The sequence below is a fragment of the Mauremys mutica genome, chromosome 12, assembly GCF_020497125.1.
Source record: "Mauremys mutica isolate MM-2020 ecotype Southern chromosome 12, ASM2049712v1, whole genome shotgun sequence".
Classification (NCBI taxonomy): Eukaryota; Metazoa; Chordata; order Testudines; family Geoemydidae; genus Mauremys; species Mauremys mutica.
Window position 1 is genome coordinate 70041419 of NC_059083.1, and position 24852 is coordinate 70066270.

Genomic DNA, 24852 nt, shown 5'->3' on the forward strand with positions numbered 1-24852 from the left:
TTTTTCCTGAGAAGCCTTTACAGCCATTCATTCTGAAGAAAATGGGCCTTTCCCAGTGAATGTGTCTGTAAGTGATCAATTTGTGCTGGCCGCTGCAGGCAAAGTAACAATCTAATTTAAATTATTGAACTATAAACGATTTAGTCAAAATCTCTAAAAAGGAAATAGGGATTTCTATATGGCTTGACTGCATCAAAATATACTACTAAAAGTAGAACCTGGGTACAGGTGAGTTGTGTGTGGGGGGGGATTTAAGAGCAACGCAAGGGACATTAATCGGCTCAAATAACAAACTGGCTCCCCCCCCCCTTTTTTTTTTTACAATTTAATTCTGCCTCACAAGAGTGGGCCAGAATTAGAGCCCAGAGAGGGGGTATGCCTCTGCCAGAAGCTGGAAATGGGTGACAGGGGTTGGATCACTTGATGATTACCTGTTCTGTTCATTCCCTCTGGGGCATTGGCCACTGTCAGAAGACAGGCTACTGGGCTAGATGGACCTTTGGTCTGACCCAGTACAGCTGTTCTTATAAACTCCTTGGGAAAAGTGAGGTCCAATTTTTCAGAGATTCTCCATGTCCCTACACAATAGGGGACTGGGGGCGGAAGAGGACCAGAGGAGGTAATCAGGCAGGGGTGGTGGATAAACAGCTGTTCGGATCACCCAACCATTGATCCCCTGATGGAGACAATGATTCCCTGTGGCCCTCAAGGCAAAAAAAAAAAGGACAGAATTGCGTGAGCTCCCTGCCCCAAACTCCAGCACATAGTGTAGATTTAGCCTGGGCCGGTTAACAAAGTGGTTTAGAATAACTCTCCTAAAGGTAAATAGAACTGTATCTAATCTCCCACGATACTTTAGAAGCAGCTGCAAGTTCCAAGGATCCTGCATCTCTGGCTGTAGCATTGCCCTGGGCCTAAGATGACTGAGAGCCAAACCTGCAGGGCACAGTACAGTACAGCATCTGAGTATGACCTCGCCATGGGCCATATTGTGGATCCAATCCTGCTTCCGGTGCCAGACCTCTCATTGACTTTAGTGGGATCAGGAGCAGTTCTGTATCTGTGAGGAATGGGCTTGTCTCATTTGCTTTGCTGCAGATTGCCAATAACTTTTGGCATCCAGGCAAGTGTCCATGGACTTTGGGTTCTGGGTTTAAATCGGGCCAGGAGCACTTGGCTTTTATCAGCAGGAAACGAGAGCATAGGTCACAGTTGCACAGCAGATCTGCCAAGTTGCCCTGTTTGGAATGAATTCGGAGGCAGATTTTAAGACTTGTGCCTTAGTTGGAGACAGTTAAAATCTTACTCAACCCTAGGCAAGATTTCACTCATTCATACTGTCACTCTTCTGACAGCCTTGACCATCTGTCCTCATTTCGCCAGAGGGGTCAGTCGCAAGGATTTCTGCATATTACCTGGATTAATGTGTAACTGGGATTCACCCATGTAGGCTGATACTCTGAATGTGGGGAGGTTAGACTGACACCGAATTTGTTATTATTAATTATCTTACTACACTTATTGTAAGCTCTTGGGGTCAGAGCCTGTGTTTTCCTCTATGGTTGTAAAGCACAAGCACACGGTGCGTTTGGGATACTGCTATATATAGCACTGACAGTTAACATGGTGCATTATCGACAGATAAAAATACATTATTTTTGCCCTGAATACCTTACAGTAAATATAGCAAGGCTCACTGACAATCGATAGACTGCAGCTGTCACCGCATGGTACCCACGGGAACTGAAATGACCACTCGGCTGCCTTCCAGAGATGGGAAGATTTTATCATGAAAAGACATGGCCACACGTGGAGAAGGAAGGCCAGGATACGAGAAGAATGGAAGACATGTTGTGATCGGTGTAATCTATATGAGAGCTAAAGGACCAATCAATCAAGGGGACTTTACTGTCAAAGGCGCTGATCCCACAAACAGTTATGCACATGCATAAATTTACTCCTGTATTTACGTATTGATTTTACTAGGACTAACTCACATAAGTTAAGTAACACATGAGTTAGTGTTTGCTGCGTTGGCACCAAAACAAGAGAGACAAACAGAGCAGGACTACAGTCTAAGAGCAGGCTGATGGAAGGAATATCAGTGAGGAGAGTGGAGGCGAGATTTGCTACATGAAGCTACACTATGGGCCGAATTCTCTGCTCTTTTACAATGGTGTAAATCAGGAGTAACTCCACTGATGTTGGTGGCATTCCATGAGTGTGAGAATAGAATCAGACCACTGTGGCTTAGGGTGCTTCCATTTTTGGATGCCCAACTTGAGACACTCTCAAAGAGCCTGAATATCAGAAAGTGCTGGGCACTCACTTTCTGAAAATCAGGCCTGGTTAAGCTGCCTCTAGTTGAGCACCCAAAATCATCAGCCTCTGTTGTAAAATCTAGCTTCTGTATTTTAATTTTCCAGCCTTTATTCACACTGTGCTGCAAGGAGGGAGGATGTAGCTTGTGGTAGGCTCTCCTCAAGGCTGAGATCGGGGCCCCATTGTGCTAGGCACTGGACAGACACATCATAAGACACAGTCTCCCTCCCGAAGAGCTTGCATTCTGCCTGCACAAGGTGGACAAAGGGTGGCCAGGAAACGGAAGCACAGTGAGGTGAAATGACTTGCCTGAGATCAGTGATTGAGTCAGAAATAGAACCCAGGTCTCCTGAGTCACAGTCCAGTGCCCACTGGTAACATTATTTAGTTACCATTTGTACAGTGCTTTAAAGACGTAAAATGTTCAGTTCCTAGCACTGGCACCAGGATTAAATATTTATATAAGTGCTACGTGTTCACTACTATTGCTAAGTGTGCGGAGGCCATCAGAAATGTAGGCAGGCTGGTGTAGATGGCATCTCTGTCACTTGCCCTCACATAGCTCTGTCCTACCTTATCAAAGGATGTATTTAAGGTTTGCCACGTCTCTGCTTCCAGCATCTCCAGTTACATAAAGTGGAACTCAGGCCTACAGTTCAAGGGATCTGTGCCAGCAGATCGCGGAGTTTGCTAGAGGAAAGTGAAGGCAGGAGCAGCCTCTCAGTCTGAATGAGCCTGAGTGACTGAATCAGAAAGGGGCAGTAATGCCAAACAGGCTGCTGCATATGAACCCCATCCACCCCCTCCAAAAAACTGCTGTGAAACCTATCCTAGACATGGTTTAATGCTGCCTGGGCTTTGGCAAGTCTTATGTCCGTATGGTGCTGGTTGGCACTAGCATTTCAGTGTCCAACGAGGGCAGTTGTCATTTTACAATCAGAGTAATTTCTCCAGTCCCCTTTGTCCCTAAGGTTCAGTGCTGCTGCGATCGGCTCAGGATTGCTTTCTCCCTGTGTCTGGGTGCTGCATAGAGCTGGGTGCCTCTGTGTTCTGGGGCTGGGTGTCTGGATCTGCCTTGGTCCCTTAGGTGTAGTGATCATAATTCAGTGTTTCTGGAATAGCTGTGCAGCTCCCAGCTGCTCTTCCTACCCGGTGAAGCAATGTGGGTAGCTGGGCTCCAAGGCCCAGGTTCACCTGGGGACAGGGAGATGCATGATCATTATGGCGTGTTTGAAGCTAGTCGTTTGGGAGGTGGGAGCTGCACTTGTAAAGTGAACAGAGCTGAAGGGCATTCGATAAGTTATGTAAGGGGGCAGGGGAAACAGGCCAAGTTGGGGGCAGGCAATTTAAGGTTAGCTGGAGGGAGGCAGATGTTAGGGGAGAGGCAGTTTGGAGAATAGGTTTTGGGTTGGAGAGGGTGAATGCAAGTGGGGCAGCTTGGGGAACAGGTAAGGGATGCAGATAACAAAGGAACAGATACCAGGTTGTGCATGGTGGGTAGAATCCAGGGAAGAGGGATGGTTTGGGAACAGGAGACAGTGGCAGGACAGGTAATGAGCTTCAAAATTCTCAGTCTCTGTATTCTCCCCCCTTCAATTAATTTAAAATTGTCCTTGATCTCTCTCTGTGTGTGGAGTAGTGATTTGCTGCCTGTGTTTTAACCAGGGGCTCCTGCTCACGCAAACATTTCCCTCTTAGTTTGTGCAATACTCCATGTCCCAGACTGGGAAATCTGTTCTTTGTTTTAATGGAAACATTATGTTTTCTCACAACAGGAACCAAACTGGGAGGCAGCAGCACCACTCAGCTAACAAACTGAGATGAAGCAGCTGCAAGTGTCCATGTGCTGCTTCCAAGAAATACTCAGAGTATGTTGATATAATCCAAGGTGCGTGACTGTACATGGGGAGGAAGGGATGAAGACTTTGCAGTAGGTTCCGGAGGGGTAAATCTTTCCCCAAGACGTTCCTCTCCTCTTCTCTGCCAATTACCTCTCCCTTCGTGCAGTCTAGCCCATTCTAAAGGCAAATCAGTAACATGCCATTTCTGGCAGGATGATTGAGCAGCATCCTGAGAAGTGAGAGAGAGAGAGAGAGAAAGTGTGTGTCCATCTGAGGCAGAGACATCCGCCACCCCCTTCCCTTTGAACAAGGGGGGTGGAATCTGTACAGAAGTGCAGCTGGCCGGCTGGACAATTAGTAAGGCTCAAGTTAGTGGGAGGGAGTGGAGTTGACCTAGTGAAGTTGTGAGAAGTTTGTGAGTTGCTGAAGCTACTGCAGACACCGAAGCAGGTTGCTGCCTTGCTTGACCTTACGTGCTGCACCTCAGTGTGTGCTGGCTGCTTTTTCAGGACATAAACCAAGACAGGTTCTTGTCCCAAAGAGTTTCCAACTTACGCAGAACGGATAGAACAACACTTCTTATGTTCTGCCATCTGTTTTTACACAGGCTCATTTGTCCATTTTCCTGGCCCAATTATTACCCTTACGTAACAGATTTTCTTTTTCTCCTGCCTCCCCTCAACCTGCCTCCCCCTTCCCCCACCACCTTTGCATCTGGAAGGTTTGGAGTTTGTCTCCTCTGTGGACACTGCCTCTTAAAGGGTCTTTCCCCTGCCTTCCCCCTGGGAGTGGTGGCTGTGGGTAGCATGCCTGTGCTGGGAAGAGAGAGTGTGCTGTGAACTGGAGTGTGGCGGTGCCAGGGGTTATGTGGGTGGCTCGCCACTAACTGCCTCTCAAGCCTGGTGTGGGAGAGACCCTGCCTGCAGAAGTGGCTGGGGCAGCGAGGGAGCTCGCTGGGAAGGAAGTTGGAACCCTGCCTGCAGAAGTGGCAGGGGCCGTGTAGGAGCTCGGTGGGGCGGTCTGGGGCCGCGTGGGAGCTCGCTGGGGAGGGACCCTGCCTGCAGAAGTGGCAGGGGGCATTTAGGGTCATGTGGGAGCTCGCTGGGGAGGGACCCCACCTGCAGAGGTGGCAGGAGCAGTTTAGGACCCTGTGGGAGCTCGCTGGGGTGGTTTGGGTCAGTGTAGGAGCTCGCTGGGGCAGGAGCAGTTTAGGGCAGTGTAGGAGCTCGCTGGGGACGGACCCCGCCTGCAGAGGTGGCAGGGGCCGTGTAGGGCCATGTGGGAGCTCGCTGGGGCGGTTTGGGTCAGTGTAGGAGCTCGCTGGGGCGGTTTGGGGCCGCGTGGGAGCTCGCAGGGGACGGACCCCGCCTGCAGAAGTGGCAGGGGCCGTGTGGGAGCTCGCTGGGGCGGTTTGGGCCAGTGTAGGAGCTCGCTGGGGCGGTTTGAAGCCATGTGGGAGCTCGCTGGGGCGGTTTGGGTCAGTGTAAGAGCTCGCTGGGGCGGTTTGGGCCAGTGTAGGAGCTCGCTGGGGCGGTTTGAAGCCATGTGGGAGCTCGCTGGGGCGGTTTGGGGCCGCGTGGGAGCTCGCAGGGGAAGGACCCCGCCTGCAGAAGTTCCTTTAGCACAGACTCCTGCCTGCGCGCACCGCGGCGCCTGCTCCGCCCCTCGCCGGGCGAAGCTGTTGGCTGTTCCGCACTCGGAGCGGTACCCGCCTCCTCCCGTCCTCTCCTCAAACTCCCTCCCGGGCAGCAGCCGAGCCAGTGCCCGCCGCCGGCTGCCATCCCCGCTGGCGTGGGGCTGGGCTCTGGGCGCAGCGCCCCCTACCCCGCCATGGCTAGCGCGGCCTGGCCGAAGCTGGTGGCTCGGGAGGTGCTGGCTGCGCTTGGGAAGCGCCCTGGGCTCCGGGGCGCTCAGCGGGTCAGGTAAAGCCGGGGGGGGGGGCAGATGCCCAGGGATGGAGCCTGGAGGGGAGATGCCCGGGGGAGGGGTCGTTCCGGGCTAGCTGGGGGAGGCAGGTGCCCGAGGGGGCTCCTGGGGGCAGTTGGGGTGCTCTGAGCAGTGGCGGGGACTTGGGCAGGGAGCGCAGTGAAGAAGGTGCCCTGCAAGGCGGGTGGTTTGGGAAGGGTAGCGGGCAGGTGCGGGGGGGATGCAGTTGGGCAGGTTGCCTGGAGAAGGGCAGGTTGGAGGTAGGTGGGCAGAGGGGGCAGATGCCAGGGGAGGGGTGCGAAGAACAGCTAATTTGTTGCCCAAGTTCTCGTGCTCTGTATTCCAGCCCTCAGCCCTCTTGGATCCTTCTAATCCAGTGGTTCTCAACCTTTTTGGTAGCAGGGCCCGGCTTGCTGCCTTCCTTCACCGTGTCAGGGAGAGCTCCTCACCCTGTATCCCCAGAGCAGTGTGTGGTGCTCAGTCCCTTGGGCAGTTCCCTACAACTGGGGAGCCCCATGGAGGGGCTGGAGGCCGTGCTTAAAGTGGGGAAGGGGCGCTTGTAAGGGGTCACAGACCTGGCTTTTTTTTTAATTGAGTTGGGTCTGTGAGGGGCCCACTTTACGTTCTGCTTTACAGAACCTGCTACAGTCAGATTATGCTAGACCCTCCTCCCCGCCCCCACACTTTTTTCAGATCCCTTTAAGCACTGGCGAGAGGCTGTGACTTTGGGTGCAGGGGGATTCACAGGGAGCAAGGGCATCTCAGGGCAGTCTCCTGCCCCAGATCCAATCTTTCCTTCCCCATCGTGTATTCTTGATGACGATCATGAAAACCTCTCTCAAGTGGCTTCTCCAGCTCATTCTGTGTTACTGATCCCAGCAGTTGATTTTGCTTGATTCTGTCGCTGCCTCCTGCTATTCAACAGGAGCCAGGGGCGGCTCTAGGTATTTTGCCGCCCCAAGCACGGCAGGCAGGCTGCCCGGCGGCTTGCCTGCGGGAGCGGGAGGTCCCCAGTCCTGCAGATTCGGCGGCTTGCCTGCGGGAGGTCCACCGAAGCCGCGGGACCAGCGGACCCTCCGCAGGCATGCTGCCGAAGGCAACCTGCCTGCTGCCCTTGTGGCGACCGACAGAGCGCCCCCCGTGGCTTACCGCCCCAGGCATGCGCTTGGTGTGCTGGTGCCTGGAGCCGCCCCTGACAGGAGCCCCCTGGGGGTGCAGCATGGGATCTAGACGGAAGCGTCCTTAGAATCATAGATCATTAGGGTTGGAAGGGACCTCAAGAGATCATCTAGTCCAACCCCCTGCTCAAAGCAGGACCAATCCCAATCCCCAAATGGCCCCCTCAAGGATTGAACTCACAACCCTGGGTTTAGCAGGCCAATGCTCAAACCACTGAGCTATCCCTCCCCCCCTTACAGTGTGTGGATCCCCAAGCTTTATGGGGCAAAGGTGGAGGGGGCATTGGGTGGTGAGTTAATCCTGTGCAGTTGGCTGGGAGATGAAGCTACTGTATTATGGAGCTGGAAATGGTTCTTTGACTTGTTTGGGCTTAAAGCTGGCTCTGGGACAGGTGGTGGGAAAGGGCAGATAGCTATGGTCATGGAGCTTTCAAATCCCACCTGCCCTACAGGAAGGGAGTGGCTTTTTCATGAACTCAGGTGAATTCCCGGCAGTGCAGCTGAAATTAAGGTTCATCCCAGCAGCAAATGAGAGGAAATACCCATTTTCTTTTTCACTGTATAATTTCTACCTGTTCTTTTATAACAAGAGATGGGGCCAGGAGGGAGGTGTTCGTCTGTGGCTCAGAGACCAGGCTGGGGTTGGGAGTGCGTTCAATGGCAACAAAACCTGACAAACTGTTCTCATGCAATTACAGCTGCCTCTGCATGGGGAGATAGGCCCCCTTGTGGTCTGGAAGCCAACCCAGGACTGTAATTATAAGGGTGGATTTGGGTTCAAGGTTCTGGGTGTCTTACTGAAACTCTTCAGAGCAGATTTGTTGTCGGGAAGGGAGGGGGCAGTGGAAACTTTAAGCCAAAATTCTACCAGAATTCAGAATGCGAAGGCTCCATTAAAGCTCAGGAAACTTCCAAGTGCTAGATGCATAGATTATAAAGACAGAAGGGACCACTAGGATCCTGGAGTCTGATCTCTGTATAACACAGGCCATAGGAGTGCTCTAAATTAATTCCTATTTGAACTGGAGAATATCTTTTAAGAAGAATATCCATTCTCGGTTTAAAAATCCCCTAGTTCAAAACTAGTTTCTGGGGAGTAAAACTCAAGATGGGTGTGTCTAAAATGTCTGTCTTTAAGAGTGGGGAAGATACGAGGAAACAGCAGAATGGGGCGAATTTTCCTTCCCACCCCCACCCTGCCAAAAACTGCAATTTAGGTACATTAGCGCTTTAGTCATGAGCTGCTATGGTGAGGGTGGAAGGAGTCTCCCCAGAGCAGGTGGAAACTGGGTTGGGGAGGAGTCCATGAGCTTTCCCCATTGTGCACTTGGCCTTCAGGAGCTACCCAGACAGGCAGAGGGGAGGATGCCAGACAGGGGAATAATGAGCTTTGTGGCTGAGTAGCCAGAGCCCTCTCATGTGCTTCACATGGAGGGGGACAGAGGGTGACGTAAATGCATTGCTTCCCCAGGGCCCATTCACACTGCACCAAGTCCTGTCCCTTTCTGTAGTAATTTCTATAGGGGAAAATATTAGAGGTTGAGAGAGAAAGCTACTTATCTTGAATCAACAAGTGTCGAGAGGTGGCTGAGGCTGTGCAAAGATAAATACATGCAGCACAGCTCCTCGTCATTGCTGAGAGTGCCTGTATATGTGCTATGCTTTCCGCCTGTCCCCACCAGGGAGGAGAACTTTCGGATTTAGCTGCCCTGCTCCTGCAGGAGGAGGAGGAGGTGGGGCCTTTTCTTTACTTGGTGCAGACATCAAACAAACATCCCTAAGTCTCTGATACATCTGTGCTCTGTGCTGACAGCAGAGTCCCGCAGCAAGGGCCTCCTCTTTTCAGGACCCGCTGTTGTGGTTGACTCCTTATCCGACACCAGAGACTGTTTTGGCACCAGAATCTGTTGCTAAGGCAATGTATGTTCTCTCGGGGAGAGTGCTTTCATTTGGCAGCCCACTCTGCTCTCCTGGCTCTCTGATTCCTTTGCTCCACACATCTGACAGGGAACGGCCATAGCAGATCGGACCTGCGGTCTGTCAGCTCCTCTGTCTTGCCCTGACAGAGGCCGGGGGAAGGTGATCGGAGCACTTCCTGCCAAAACTCGTGCCTTTCTTTTCACCTCTTCCCTGGGGAAATGTTCTTTCATGCTGCGTGGCGCACTCACCATTGGCCAGAGGGCGTAGAGACTGAGTGTGTAACTTCAGTGTGGCGTTAGTGATAATTAATACTTTGCATGTTGGTTCCTTCCTTCCTATAATCTCAAAGCATGTCCTAAGCTCTTTGTGATCCATACAGCCCCCTGAGAGGTAGGCAAGTAGTATTGTTCCCATTTTACAGATGTGAAAAACGACACTTCCGAGATCACAAAGCAATTTGTGGGTCAGGGCAATGCTGGGAACAGAACCCTGACTTTCTGGCTGTCAATCTTCAGCCCCGAGGTTGTCCTTCCTATTCAATACACGTATAGTGGTTTTTACGTCTTCAGATGTCAACCAGTCCATCCCCAAACATGCCAATGAGGTAGGTGACTAAGTACTATCCCAATTTCAGAGATGGAAAAACTAGACTGTCTAATTCAGGGCCACACAGTAACGTGGTATCCGAGCTAGGATTAGGTCTCAGGAGTTGCTAGTCCCCAGTCCCAAACTCAGTCCTTAAACTGTTCGGGGAGATTTTGGCAAACCAGCAAAGTGCCTAAACCACTATCGCTTGTTGCTAACAGTAGTCAAGTTAGCAGGCCATACTGAACCATTCTGGCTTATTGCTAAAAGTAGCCAAATCAGCAGGTCGTAAATTGTTCATGCAGTGGCCTCAGTGTAACCAGACTTGGGGGCGGGGGGGAAGGTTTGGGGTTCAGGTGCCACAGACAGGGCAGCTTGACCCTGCGCCCTTTCTGCTCAGAGTGTTGAAATTGGTGATGCATGTATTTTAGAAAAACAAGAAGTCTGTTTATATGTGTCCCCAGGAATGTTTGTCAGGGCCCAAAGGCATGGACACTCTGGGAAAGAAAAAAAATCTCTGGTTAATTGACGATCATAAGGTGTTTGACCTTTTAACCCTGCTTGCTTAGCAAGTTTCCTTTAAGGGATATATCATTGTATTACTAATGTATAAATAAGGGAAAAAGTTTTAGGCAATTGGACTTCTCAGGAGGGGCTCTTCAGAGACGCTCCCTCTGGACGCATCCTCGGGTCCCCACCGGCAGACGGAAGCCTGGCCAGCTGAAGCCTGTCATGGTGCCACTCGAAAGCCACGCTCAGTTTTGGTAATTATTGAGGGTTGGGGGTGTTTTACTAACCTGTGGCGGTTGTGTGTAAGTGCTTGAGACTAAGTAAAGTTTAGCTGTGAGTGAAAGCACTCGTGTGTTGTCCTGTTTGTGCCAGCCATCTATCGGTCGGACGGCCGTGTCTCCCCGGATTTATTTCCTGATACCACCTCGCACAGAGTAAACGTTACCAAGGGCTTGGGGTTGAAAGAACTCTGGGTAACAAAACCAATGGTGCCCAACCTTTTTCAGTCCAGAACTGTGGAAAAGATCAATCAGTGACCCAAATGCCTGCTGCCTTCTTAGCAATAAATGTTTTTATAGAATGGCCCATGCTCAAGAGCGATCATTCTCTTTATTGATTTTTTCATTGCTTAAACAAGGTTCAGTTTGCTCTCCGAGAGCTATTTACGTCCTCCACGCCCTCTACGCTTTCAGTTTCCTACCTCTATAGCCATAATGTTATAAAAGTTGACATGACTTCCTGAGGCTCCTTGCCTGTCTTTAACATCTAAGCTCTGTGCAACAATTGAAAAACGGAGGGCCAGACAGCAAATTTGAAAAATCAGGACAGGGGGTGGGAGCGAATAGGAGCCTATATAAAAAAAAGACCCCAACATTGGGACTGTCCCTATAAAATCGGGACATCTGGTCACCCTAGGCCAAATTCAGCCTACACTGAAATCTGTGGTGTTACAGTTGCTCGCACAGATCTGTATTTGGACTAGAGAGTTTCCTATCCAGTCTTATGAGGAGAGTGGAGGGAGAAGGAATGAACATGCTACAATGATAAAATAACAAACATTACCACCTTGGGGTCCTCTCTTCGCTAGTGCAGTCCTTGTGCTGTGAGGAAAGTTCCATTCTTTGGAGAAAGATGGATGCTTAGAAGGATCCCAGATACATGAGTTGGGTAAAAATCCCTTTTGTCTCTTTCTAGTGGGCAGACTGTCTTTCCCTCCTCGACCGTAAGCTGTTGGGGAAGATCTGTATGTATAATCCTTCTTGGTCATTTTTAGGGAGGCTGGGAGCTACCAGGAAAACAGTCTGCTAACTTACCACGTTTGTTTTGTCTCTCTCAATGTCAGGATCTCATGCATTATGAGAGCTACCAGGATGCTGTGTTTTTTATACAGAGGATTCTGTATCCGCTTCATAAGGCATGAAAACAAATGAAGTCTTTTTTTGCCCGCTCCCTTTCCTTTCCTACTGCTTTCATTTCAGCTTTAGCCGGCAGGCACAGAGCGGTTAAACATGCAGTGCTTGGGGGCAGCTAGATTAAGATAGATGTGTCTTCTATTCAGTGGTAAGGAAAGATTTAGGAAGTCCTGGTTTCTGATCCCAGGTGTGACTCTGACACCTTGAGCAAGTCATGTGGGCCACTGTTGGGAAAAGTGAGAGTGATTTGGACTGCTTCAGTTTTTTGGTGCCCAACACACGATAACTGGGGCCTTAATTTCAGGGCTGCTGAGTTTAAGTTTGAGATGTGGATGCTTGGCCCTTCTGAGAATCGGACTTGAGGTGTCTTGAGTTGGGCACCTAAGATCAGTAGCCACTTTTGAAAATGTTGGCTAAACACCCTCTGCCCCCTCAGTTTCCTTATCTGTAAAATGGAGCTGGACTGAAGAAACGGTGAAAGCAAAGAGAAGGGTAAGAACATAAAGCCCCAACTTTCTAACCCCTTCTGACAGATGCAGTGCACCAAATGATGGGGCAGTGCCAGCATGAACAATGTTTAAAAGAAGATAGACTAACCGCTTGAGGGCAGGTGGACACTTTTGTGCGGTGTGGCTCAGCAGGAGGGATTGGATTGGGTGTGTTTCCTCACCTCTCCTTTCTTCAGCGTCCCTTTGTTTCTTTTGAGCCACATGATGCTGGAATATGTGCCAGGCCATTCCCCCTCCTCCCACCCAGTTCAGAGCTGTTCCCTCAGGCCCAGTCCCCATGGAAACTGCAAAGGAGATGGAATGCTGGTGGCTTCGCGCACTCTTCAGGCCTGATCCTAGGAGGTGCTGAGCATCAACTCCCAGTGTCTTCAACGGAGTTGCGGGCGCTCAGCAGGGGACTCTTGTATAACCTGTTCAGCAGTGGCTGCCTGATCAAGCCAGTCTCTCCTTTCCATCTAAATCTCTGCACGTGAATGCAGTGCTTAGGCGAGAAGCTGGCACTCCCAGAACAGCTGAGGTCAAGAAGAAAATGAAGCCGTTAGGATCAAGTTCTGCTCCCACTAAAGCCCATGATCGCTTTGCCTTTTACCACAGGGGTGGGACTAAGGTTTGTTTTTTGAGACTAAAGTCCTGTATCAACTGAACACCTCAATGCAACCTTCCCTACACTGCCTCCCCGTGTCCCTCCAGCCTGGCCTGGAGGGACCTCTGCTAAAGTGAGTGTGGGCTATAAAAGTGCCCAGATGGATGGAGTTCAGTCCATTCAGTCCTTTCTCTGCCTAATAGCAGTGCTAATGCTAAGACCGCTCTGCTCCTAGCAGCTGGACTGTTTACTTGAGGCTGCTGAGCAGGGGTCCGGGGATAAAGACTTTTGAGCAGCCGGTGACCTGCTCTTTAGTTGAAGCCGTGGTCTAGCCATGAAATATTGTAGCAGTTTCTCCTGTGTATCTGAAGAGGGGCACCCTGGCTTCCTTGGCTGAGGGAGAATTTTTCTAGGAAATTAAAGCTCCCTATAAAACCGCCTCTCTCCTGCAGCTAACTTTGTTTTTCTCTCACTCCAAGTTTATTTACATGCCCCGCCTTGCAGTTTCCAAACAATAAAAGTTAATACTAACATTGGCCTATCTTTATCTCCTCCCTTCTCTCTCACACTCCCAGGGCCGCCCAGAGGGGAGGGGGGGGCAAGAGGGGCAATTTGGGACCCGCCGCCAATGTGCAGCCCGGTCTTCGGCGGTAATTCGGCAGCGGGGGGCCCTTCCGTTCCGGGACCCGCCGGCAAAGTGCCCCGAAGACCCACGGCGGAGCCCCCCCGCCGCCGAATTACCGCCGAAGACTGAGCTGAACTTCGGCGGCGGGTCCCGCTTTGGCGGTAATTCGGCGGCGGGGGGGCCCCACCGTGGGTCTTCGGGGCACTTCGGCGGCGGGTCCCGGAACGGAAGGGCCCCCCGCTGCCGAAGACCCCAGGCCCCCGGAATCCTCTAGGCGGCCCTGCACACTCCCTCACACCTGCCATCCTCCCCTCATGTCCCGGGTGTAAAAGTCAGCTGTACTGAGTAATATGAGCATAGCAGACGCCAGAACTTGCCCCTCTATGTTTTAGGATAGAAATGGGCTGCGGGGAGGTGGTTTTCTTTTTTTCCAGCAGCAGGAGAACATGTCTGTGCCAGTCAAAGACAAATACTGGGCAGAATATTGCTTTTGCGATGCCCCACGATTTGAATGATGGAAATCTGAGCTCCGTCTGATCTATTTTCCTCTCTAAGAAGAAGTCTCATTAAAGACATTAGTCTCCTTACATTTTACAAGGAATCTGTACACGCGCCCCGCAGTCCCATAAGCTGATGAACCCAATGGCTATTTATTAACCTCTTCTCTCCTGATGTTTCTTTCATTCAGGAACAGGATGGGGTGGGAGGCAAAGCAGGAGATGGGAAAGGAGGAACCGAGGAATCAGGCTAACTGGAGTGAAGTGAAGATTGCAAGCCCTGTGCAGCTGGGCTGGCCAGCCCAGAACTGCGGTGGTTGTGTGCTGGTCAGTGGTGGGTTGGGAAGAAGGGCTGCAGAGTTGGCTCAAAGGATCTGTAAGGGTCACAGCTCGATGGTGGCGTTACAACCCTTTGATCAAGTAAGGTGTTCTGGTCGTCAGTGCTGTGCATTACACCGGAAGGGTTAAAATAATCGCAAGTACTTCTTGTTTCACTGCTCTGGCCCTGTTGCCCTCCCCCTCTCCAAGAACCATTTCCTCTCTCCTTCGGTATCAAGTTCAAGCTCCTCATTCTCCCCTTCAGTGCTCTCTGCAGCCTGCTACTGCTTAGGTTCTTGTTTCCTCTATAACTGGGCCTCCCATCCTATATTCCCCCTCCAGGCCCTCCTGTTCCCCTGCTTTCAATTTCGTGCTACCCCATGCGCTTGCAGCAGCAGCAGCATTCCTCTCTGCCTTTACAGCCAGCTGCTTTGGCTCTGCCTTCCCTCCTGATCTTTCTGCTGAGCAGATCAGCAACTCCTGCTCTTCGTTTTGTTACCAGCTACAAGACTATACGCCCTTTAGGGCCGGACACTCCTCCCCCTGAGCTGGTCCACATCTGTGGTGTTATATACACAGATCATAATGTGAGATTGCCACTTTATTGTGGCCTCACTTTGTTTGATCTTCCCCCACAAAGTTTTTAATCTGCCTAATTAAAACCTTCTGGCTTTTGAATCCTCTTGAGAGACAGATGCTGTGTCTTTATCTGGCTTTATTTTAACCCCCTTTGTCTCTCTTTTATCTGCTTTTACCCCTTATAGTTAATCCAACATAAGAGATTCTCCTACAAACTCTTGGTTTTTGTTCCAGAACTTCAGGGCAATTTCCACCTTTTCATTTCCCAGGCAACTCAGTAGTGATTAATCTTCTCTCTGCTTCGCACAGGAGAAGGCAGGGGCCATTAGCGGTCCAAAGCGCACGGCAGTGTTTCAAGAGAGGTTGCGTATCAAACAAAATATCTGCAGCGCAAAGAACATTAGGGCTGGACCAATGGGTTAGGACTAGCACAGTGTCCTGCCCTGTGGGAAACCACCATTTGGATTCCGAGCTCTAAGCAAGCAGAGCTAGGCACACTGTGGCTGGACGTGGATCATCCTCTGGAGCTGGGATGGGTTAAGTAAGGGAGTCTCGCTGCCGGGAGGTTCCTCCTAGGCCTATCGCTACATTTTCAAGAATGTCCTCTTAATTTTTGGATGCTTCTGTCTTTGTACGTGAGACACCAAGGACCTGATTTTCAGTGGTGCTGCCTGCCCCCAGCTCCCGTTGGTTTCAGCTGGAGTCGTGCATGCACACTGATGGATGTATCCAGGCTAGCCAGCTCCAATAACAGGAGCAGTGAAGCTGTGGGAGCAGGGGCTGCACAAGCTTGCCTGGGACCCTGGGTATGTATTAATAGCAGCAAGAGCTAGATGCTTGGTTTGAACTAGTGAAGTCAGAGCTAGCTTGCATATGTCTATGCGTGCTGTGGTCATACCTCTGGTGGCAGTGCAGATATCCCCCAGCTCTGAAAGTCAGGCTCTGTAACGATGGGCAGTCAGAAATGTAGGCGACATAAAACCCATGGTCGCTTTTGGCTGAGGGAGCTGCATCGATTGGCTCTGTGGGAAACTGAGTCCAGGGGTTTCTACTAGAGGGAAGTTTGCTGTAACAGGGCAAGCAAGGAGGAACTTGGGAGTAGGGTTATGTGTCCATCTTAGACACTTTTATAGCACCAATTGCTGTAATATCCAGGTACCTTTTAATGACTAGGAAGGACACCACCTACTGTGATGTTTACTTGTAAAGGGATGGGGAGAAGGACCTTTCACCTGTAACTCTGACCCATCCCTCTGTCTCTGGAGGGTGGAAAGTATCTTTATTGCCTCAAAAACTATCCAGAGCCCGGTTCCAGTTCAGCTGGGAGGAATGCATTAAAAAAGCTCCTGCTGTTGTATCAGAGCAATAAAATCTCTGGCCCACTTGGGCACCCGCACTCCTTGTGTACATACAGTGCATAGCTGGCGTTGACGGTGACAGATTGCAGGGACACTACCTGCACCCTGGTGAACGTGCCCTCCCCTTCCACAGGTGCTCAGAGGAAGGACTGTAACGAGACAGACGGTGGAGCTGGTATATCCTGACGGGGACTGGGCTGAAGCCCAGGAGGAGGAGTTTTCTGTTACTCTTTAGCCTAGGTTAATTTGTGTTAATTCTGGCTATAAACATTGTGTCAGGCCCTCAGCTGGTGTAAATCAGTTCAGCTCTGTTCACTGGAATGGAACTACTCCCATGTGCATTAGCTGATGATTTGGTGTGTTCTCTCTTGAGGAAAGCTGCTTGTGCCTGAGTTATGCTGAGGCTGCATCAGCCTGACAACTTACACTGGTGTCTTGGTTTCAAATGACTGGGGAATTTAACCTCTCAGACTGCTTGTTTTAAAGGTTTCCCTGTTTGCCATGAAAGATGGAAAATGTAACTCTGTTCTGATGCTTTCTCTCCCCCCCCCTTTCTTGCTCACACAGCAGCCTCTCTATCTTCTCTTTCCTTCTGCTCACTCAGGTACTTCATTCTTTCCGGTAGAATGGAGAGCAAAGATACTTGTCTGCGCGCTGGTAAATGAGGCTGAGATCTGGGATGCTGAACACTCACTATCCCAGATCAAGTCAGGGGGTGAAGTGGGGCTCAGCAGCTCTGAAAATCAGGCCCTATGTGGCAAATGCACAAGGGAGTGAGCTGAAGCCTGGTAGAAATATTCACACAAGAGAGGTTAGTGTCCTTGTTCCTCCCTCCTGCCCAGAGTAACATGTGGGAAGGTCAGCACACAGCTCTCTGATGCTCACATTCCAGGGATCTGAAAGCACAAGATGAACCTGCCATTAGACTTGTCGTGTCTTCTTGGCCAATAAAATGCAAGGTTTTTTTTCTGCTGGTACCAGACTGGCAGGGATGGTTGAAAGGACACGTGGAGAAGGATGGTCCAATGGTTAGGCTGCCCGCCTGGAACTTGAGACTTGAGTTCAGATCTTTGCTATGCCACAGATTTCTTGTGTGATCTTGGGCAAGTCACTTAGCCGCCCTGGGCCTCAGTTTCCCATCTGTAAAACGGGAACAGTGTCACAAAACAGGGCAACTGCACCTGAATTCCCCCTCTATGGTCCACCTAGGGCACTCATGCTCAGGCTTCTGGCTCTGTGCCATCACCTCTCAGGCAGAGACATGTGCCTCTCTCCCTCCAGACCAGGGGTTTTCCAGGCTGTACAGTTCCCTGCTTACTCTGTGAATTCCCCAGCAAGTCAGACTGCCTCAGCAGGTCTGCTTTTCCGTCTCCTCCGAGGTTATAAATAGCATCATTGCCCACTGTGTAAGTTACCACGCAGCCCTTTCTAAGCAAGTGCATTGGTTGTTAAGGTGAAAACAGCACATAGAAAACATTACAAACAATGAAAGAACCCGCACACATTCTGATAAGCTGAGAAGAGATCACCCCAACAAGGGTTCTGGCAGGTGACCAGTCCTTCAGACCACACCAGCGTTTTTGTCCTGTGGTCACAAGTTCATAACAGCTGTTAGCTCAGAACAAGTAGCCCCAGGAATAGGTCAAGTCCTTCCAACCTGTTCCAGAAAGGATTGAGGCCCCTCTCGAACAGAAGGTGCTGTCTGTTTGCTGGATCCAGAAGCCGCCCCGGAGTCAGTTTAAACGTAGCTTATTGTTCCAAAAGTCCTTTTGTTGTCTGGTGGTCTCTAGAGAATCCAGTTTGAACCAGTATATGTGAATCCCTCTGGGTGGTGGGACCTCTTGCGAGGTGTTACAACTGGAGTGAATTTGCCTAATCACCCCCCACTGCACACACTGTTCTTAGTTCCTGGAGGGGCTATGGTCCCCCTCCCCCAGGGAAGTACATACAATCCCTGGCCCACAATGATACATACACTTAATTCAATAAGTTGCTATGTCTGTCACACACAGCACTTCCCTACCTCACAAAGATGTTGGGAGGACAAACACATTAGAGTGTGCGGTTCTCAGATACTATGTTAATGAAGGCTATATAAGTACCATAGATAGATAGTTGTGGTCCAGTGCTGTAGTAGCTCTGTTGTACTATATGTAACACCAACAGACCCCAGTCATCAGTGGGATTGATCCTCAGGCCTCTGGAGCTTAGTGCATGAGTCTCTACTGCATGAGCTAAAAGCCAACTGGTTGTTAGCTAAGGCTGTAGAACAGACTCATTAATCTCTCTCTAAGTGGTCTCGCTGCCACTAGATGGGACAGAGCACCACGCCTAGCAGGTGTGTGGGTTACATATATCCCAAAACACTCTAGTGACTAGACCTCTGTCTTGTTGGGATTGAGAGTCCCATGACCTGTAAATCCTTTGTATCTCCATTATAGTGCAGTGAAGCCAATGTGAGTATAAGATGGCCCCAAAGAAGGAAAGTATCGGGGGTAGCCATGTTAGTCTGTATCCACAGACACAACAAGGAGTCCGGTGGCACCTTAAAGACGAACAGATTTATTTGGGCATACGCTTTCATGGGTAAAAAACCCCATTTCTTTAGATGCAAAAAGAAGGAAGGACAGTAGCCTAGGGAGTGCTGCATGAGTTGGGTATCACAAGGGAGACCTTACTGGTGACTGTCTGTCTCCCAGCTGTTGCTGATCCTCGTCTTTTTTTTTTTTTTTTTTTTACAGTGCCCTGCACATAGACACGGCCCCCGTCACACCGATAGCAACCAACAGCTACATCCAAGGGGCCACAGACATTCCACTGCTCACCAAAACTGTGGGTCAGTGCCTGGAGGAGACAGCCCATCGGTTTCCAGACCGCGAGGCCCTGGTGTTCTGTCGAGATGGGGTTCGGAAAACATTTGCCCAATTCATACAAGAAGTGAGTGGCTGACTTGCCTGTTACAGAGTCCGGTTCTTTACCTCACCACCCTTGAGAATTTGCAATGCAGCTGAATCACAGTATGAGTGGGTGGCTTGATCAATCGATCGGAGAAATGAAAAAAAGTGATTTCGTTCCTGGATTGAAAACAGAGGTTGGGCTTATTTGGTTTGGATTCTGATCCTGGCTCTGAATACATAGCAAAGCTGCATGTTGATTTATCATCTGATGTGCGTGATAAGGTGTGTGTGTGTGTGTGCGTACTTACCCTGTCTTCATGGGCTGCTCTGTAAGGCATGAGAGCAAAGGGAGAGGGCAGTGCGCAGAGGAAATACTCATGCGTAATGCAGTAAATGCACGTCCTAGATTGCATTACTGCACCTAGGAAGTGGTTCTCTCTCTATCTGATTTATCTTGGGGCAAGTCCTGAAATCTAATCCAAATCCCACTGGCATCAGTGTGACTTGATTTTCAGAGGTACTAAGCACCTGTAGCTTCCTAGTCGTTACGTAAGTAAAACTCTCATTAAAATCAGTCCGAGTTTTGCCTGAGTAAAGACTGCAGGACTTGGCCCTGTTTATAATAATATGTATGAATTGGCATTCTGAATATGCATACAATATTCCATCTGGAAGTGGGAGGGGAAGGGAATTTCCACTAGATTTGCCCGATGATCCTAGATGTGATGGATGGCCTTGATAATCCAAGGTGTTCACGTAGTGCTTTTTGTAGAGTTGCTAGAGTTTTGTTAATTTACAAGAATAAACCCTATTCGCAGAACTCACTAATTTTTAAAATATTTTCTGACTCACCTGGAAAATACCCATTTCTTACAAAGAGAACCCTACAAAGAGATTTTATAAACAGTTATGTGGACTGAAATTTAGTTCATCTGGAAACACTAGAAGGAGAGAATGTCAGAAAGTTAATGAAACATTACTGAGGACGTTGGACTGTGTATGTCCAGCCCCAGCTGAAACACATTTGCTGTTATGCAAGATAAATGATGATCTTAATATAATGCCTGGGTTTTGATTCACGTGGATAGGGTTCAAAAATGAGATGGGTCAGACTTCTCGTTAAATTGTGTTCTTAATCCGAATGATTTCCGAAGTAAACAATAAGGCCCGTATGATTAAAATTCACCCTGTACATGGATCCAGCAGCACCATATAAGTCCTATTTTGAGGGCCTACGTAGGAGTTAAAGGATGCATAGGCCTTGACCGCACAGGAATGATGTCACCTGTACATGTCTGATATACCAGAATCCCAGCTGCCTTTGTACGCATGTTCTGAGTTTGCGCCTCTCGTGCCGTCAGTCACCGGATAAGTGTGGGTGATCTGTTCTTTGTAAGTCCGCTAGGCACTGCTGTTTATAGAATAAACAGCGCCAAGCAATAAGCTGCCGGACTGCGCAGTAGTGCTGCATAACGCTTGACTTCCGTTTCCTAAACTGGGGGCTAAAATGAAGCTCAGCTGCCTTCAGGTTAGCACGCGAGAGATTGAAATGCCTTGATGTGCCCTGCAAGGTAACTTCTCTCCCTACCTGGCGTCTTATGTGTTTTGCAGGTGGACCAGGCAGCAGCTGGACTTCTGGCTATTGGCTTGAAAAAGGGAGACCGGCTGGGCATGTGGGGTCCCAACAAGTATGAGTGGGTTCTAATGCAATTTGCGACAGCCCAGGCAGGAATCATCCTGGTAAGGAGACTTGTCTGTCTGGGCACCTGGATGTTTTAGGACGAGGGGGAGACAAAGGGGAAGCTTGGAGATCTTGGAGAAGTTGAATAATGTGCTGGGTAGGGGAACTGAAGTGAAGAGTGGGAGCAGGTGTCATGCAAGGTCCGTGCAGTGATCATTAGTCTGACCCTCCATTACCCAGAAAAGCAAAACGCCAAGCCGGGGAGAGGCAGTGGGAGACCAGCTTCCCTGGGACGTAATTTACAACTGTTGATGGCATGAGGGAATGTATAGGGGGGCTACACATTTTTATATCTAGTCCTGGTGCCCCCAAAGAACCAACCAGTATTAAAATCGCCCTTTAATACTTTCCATGGTGCCTCTGGATGAAAATCATTCGCAGAAAGTGACCATTTAAAAATGTAATATACTAAGATGTCTGCCCGCCCCCCCTTGGAGATTCAGCCATCATCCGATAGTACCATTAGGGCTTTGTCTTATTTACACCATAAGGTCCTTGGGGCAAGGCCTGCAGTGTGTCTTCCTGGAAGTTTTGTACAGCATCACCCGCTGTGGTGGCATTCAGCAGATACAACGTTAGACAGGGTAAATAGATGGGTTTAGCTTAGTGGGCTACCAAAAATCTAAATTTGATGGCTCAACTCAGCATTGGTGGCCAAAACTGCTGCTATGGTGTTCTATGTGCGATAGTGAAGTTTTCACTCTTGGTGATACCCAGAAAGGATTCTGATTGCCCCTAGAAATGTGAATTACTGTGGTGTAGTGGGCTGAGCATGGGCTAGGAGTCAGGGGGCCTGGATTTTGTTTCCAGCTTTGCTATTGACTTGTCATTTGACCGTGTGCAAGTAATTTTACTTCCAGGCCCTATGTGTAATAATGGGGATAAATGGGCTTCCCTCGTTAACATGAAATTGGGTGGTTCTCCTAATCCTGGTGTCCTATACAAGGAAGAAGCTGCAAGTGTGTTTTCACTGAGTTTTTTTTCCCTCCAAAGCACCGTTCTCTTAGACTAAATGGTTAGAAGATGGGGTCTTTGAGGCTTTTTCAGAGCCTTGATTAATTCTCCTGTCTCTTCCCCATTCTAGGTGTCTGTGAACCCTGCATATCAGGCCCAGGAGCTGGAGTTTGTGATCAAGAAGGTACTGTAGGCCACTTACGGGTAACGCCACTTGATTCTGCCCACAAACACTTTGAAACATGGTGTGGCCTTGGAGACACAGACTTGGGCAAAGCAAAGTCCTTCCCGGTCGTGCAGGGTCTGGCTGATCCTTTTCTCAGTCAGTCCCTTGCTCTGTTTTTCTCCCCTTCTGGGGACAGAGTGCAGTCTCCCTTGGTGGGAGAGTTCAGAGTCTTGCTGCACCTGCTCACTAGCAACTTCTCTGCGTCTCTCACTCTCCCCGCCAGGGAGGGTTTAAAAAGGTCTCCAGCAATTGGGGCCAGCTGAACCTAATTAATTCCCTGGTAACCCCTGTTGCAGCTGAACCTTATTTCTCCATGGTTATCTCCCCTCAATGGATAGGGAGAGGCCTTTTAACCCCTCTGGGACTAATTACTACCCCTCCCTTGGTAGCTATTTGTCCTGGGTTTGCCACAATGGAGATATTAAAGGCAGAGGGTAACCATGGGAACTGCACCAGCAAAAGAACTTCTGATCAGGGAGGGCACTTGGGAAATGCAGGCAGCAGAAAAACTTCTTTTGGGGGCAGCAGGTGTGAACAGGGCTGGGGCAGAGGGGGGGCACATGGCCACGTACGCAGGGGGCCCCACGGTGCAGCAATTGGCCCTATGGAGTGTGAATGCCTAGAAGTAAATCTCCCCCATTATTGTTCCCTGAGGCTACCCTCTCGCCTGTTCCACAAAGAGACTCCTGCGTCCCCTCCTCTCTGTGTCCAGCCGTCAGTTCTAGACTAGGTGCTGAGGAAACCACACAGGTGCCGAGGGTCCAGCATAGGGCCGGTTCTACTCACCTTGGACAGCAGAGCCTTGGGAGCAACTGATCATTCAGAAGCTGTGTGCTGGGGTGACAGCAGGCTGCCGGGGCAGCATTCCTCCCAGAGCCAGTTCTAATTCAGCTGGCGCCTGGGAGCTAACACCAGTCTGCGCTCTTGGGCTGCTGTCAATGCAAAACCACAGAGCAGCCGCTGATCCCAGTGACTCTGCCCCTGTAGTAGGCCCCTGTCAATAACTGCTGGAGCCCGGCCTACTTTGGAATCCCCTCTGAACTTCCCTTCTTTGAGCCTTGCTGGGCTGTTAGTTCTGTGTGTACAGTGGCAGTGGTTAGGTATGACAGAACCATAGGGTGAAATCCTGGCTCCATTGAAGTCAATGGCAGAACGCCCATTGACTGCAGTGGGGCCAGGATTTAACCCCTTGAAACCAGAGAGGGGAAAATCCTCTGGAGGTGCAGCCTCCTCCATCACTGCAGGTTTGCTCCCAACCGTGTATTTTCCAGGGCGCTGCCCAGTCTGGCTCGGCTCTTACACATTTGTGCATATGTTTTATGTTCTGTTCCCATGCGTCACATGCTGCTGTGCTTCAAGCCTCACGTGCCTGCCTCAGTTCCAGAGCTGCATGGGACTCTTCTTCAGCTCTGTGTCATAACACGCAGGGGAAGCTCTGGTTTCTAATCCCCAATAATGAGGGATTAAAGCTATTGAATCTTTTATGAATAAAATTTAATCCTTCTTGGATTAAGGGGCCACTTGCGCTCCTGGTTGAACTTGTTCAGTTTGGGAATCAATAACCCAAGTACAATAGGAGGTGGAACCAAAATGCCTGTCTGGATTTTCCCAGCCCAGTCCCTATGCCATCAGGAGATTGAAATGGAGAATTCACAGCAGCACTGGGCGATCCTTCTCCCACCTCAGTCCCTGGACGGTCAGCCCCTGCCCTGCAGTTTGATGGCCCAAGTTGTCATCCTGTTAAATCTGGTGTGTTAAACCCACCAAGGTGGCTTCCCCTTTTCAGAGTCAGACAGAGCTTTCCCTAGCAAACGGCTGTCTGTCCTGCCCCAAAGTTTCCTTAGTGCCCACCCTGAGCAGAGGGGTGGGGACAGATGGCTGCGTTTAGGGAGAATGGAAAGGTGGTCTCTAGAGCTTGGATTCTGGGGCCTGTGTTAGCTCGGAGTGTTGGCACCGGAGGGTTTTCATAGCGCCACTGCAGCTTTTGTTTGTATCCTGTGTCTGCGCCACGCTGGCTTGCTTTGTGCTTTCCATTCTGATTAGCTCTGTAGGGACAACAGTAGCTTCCCTTTGCTCCTCCAGGACTTGGCTTTTGTTTTTATCTTGGTCTCCTGGGGTCAGATTCTACTCTCATTTACACTGGTGTAAATTCAGAACGACTCCATTAAGGTCAGTGGAATCTGTCTGGATTTCCAAAGGGGTGGTCAGGAGCAGAACATGCCCTCTTGATTTCAGTGGGAGTCACTTGTATGCTGTGGCAGGAGAAATGGTTCCCTGGTATTTATGGTATTGTAGCTTTGACATTAAGGCTGTCTGCCTGTCCTCATCTCCTGCCAGCGCCTTGTCTCTCCTTAGATTGCTGTTGTTTGTTAATGAAAGTCTGCAAAACAAAAACCCTTCCCTCATGGGCTTGGACTATAGATTCACCACAGAACCCACCAGCAGCCTCATCCTTTTCCTGCCACTGCAGAATAATTCCTTCCAGCACACAATAATAAATAGCCAGTTTCCCAACCTGCTCCTCCCTTCGATCATTTTCCTGCACCAGATTTCCAGAGCTTTGTAAATACAAACTGATCATGGCTTTCCCAGTGCAGGTCCTTTACAGAAAGATCTACTGCTAACCATTGCCATGTCTGTTAAGAGGGACCCTCCTGTAGCATCTCCTCTCCTCACATAACTACCTTTACAGACAAGGGGCTTTGGAGTTTTCAGATTAGTATTGTGGCTAGAACTGTCTAACCCTGGTCATGGTGTCCCTGGAGTTAAAGGCTATGTCTACACAGCAACTAGACACCCACGGCTGGCCTGCTCAGGTTGTGGGGATGTATCATTGCTTTGTAGGCTGGAGCCCAGGCTCCAGGACCCTGT

General features: G+C 50.0%; 1 protein-coding gene across 5 annotated transcripts in view; it reads left to right on the forward strand.

Moving 5' to 3' along the window:
• The window catches only part of ACSF2 (acyl-CoA synthetase family member 2), a 59790-nt gene that overhangs the window by 1844 nt on the left and 33094 nt on the right, over positions 1-24852 (forward strand). Inside the window, exons 1-4 of one of the 5 annotated variants that reach the window (XM_044982705.1) lie at positions 5859-6085; positions 18905-19100; positions 20672-20800; positions 21886-21939. In XM_044982705.1, the coding sequence (XP_044838640.1) occupies positions 5994-6085; positions 18905-19100; positions 20672-20800; positions 21886-21939 (471 nt within the window). In that variant the 5' untranslated portion in view covers positions 5859-5993. Of the gene's footprint in view, positions 1-5858; positions 6086-9765; positions 9792-10489; positions 10537-12623; positions 12811-18904; positions 19101-20671; positions 20801-21885; positions 21940-24852 lie in introns of those variants that run through there. The other 4 variants (XM_044982708.1, XM_044982709.1, XM_044982707.1 and 1 more) reach the window with 4 other exon arrangements.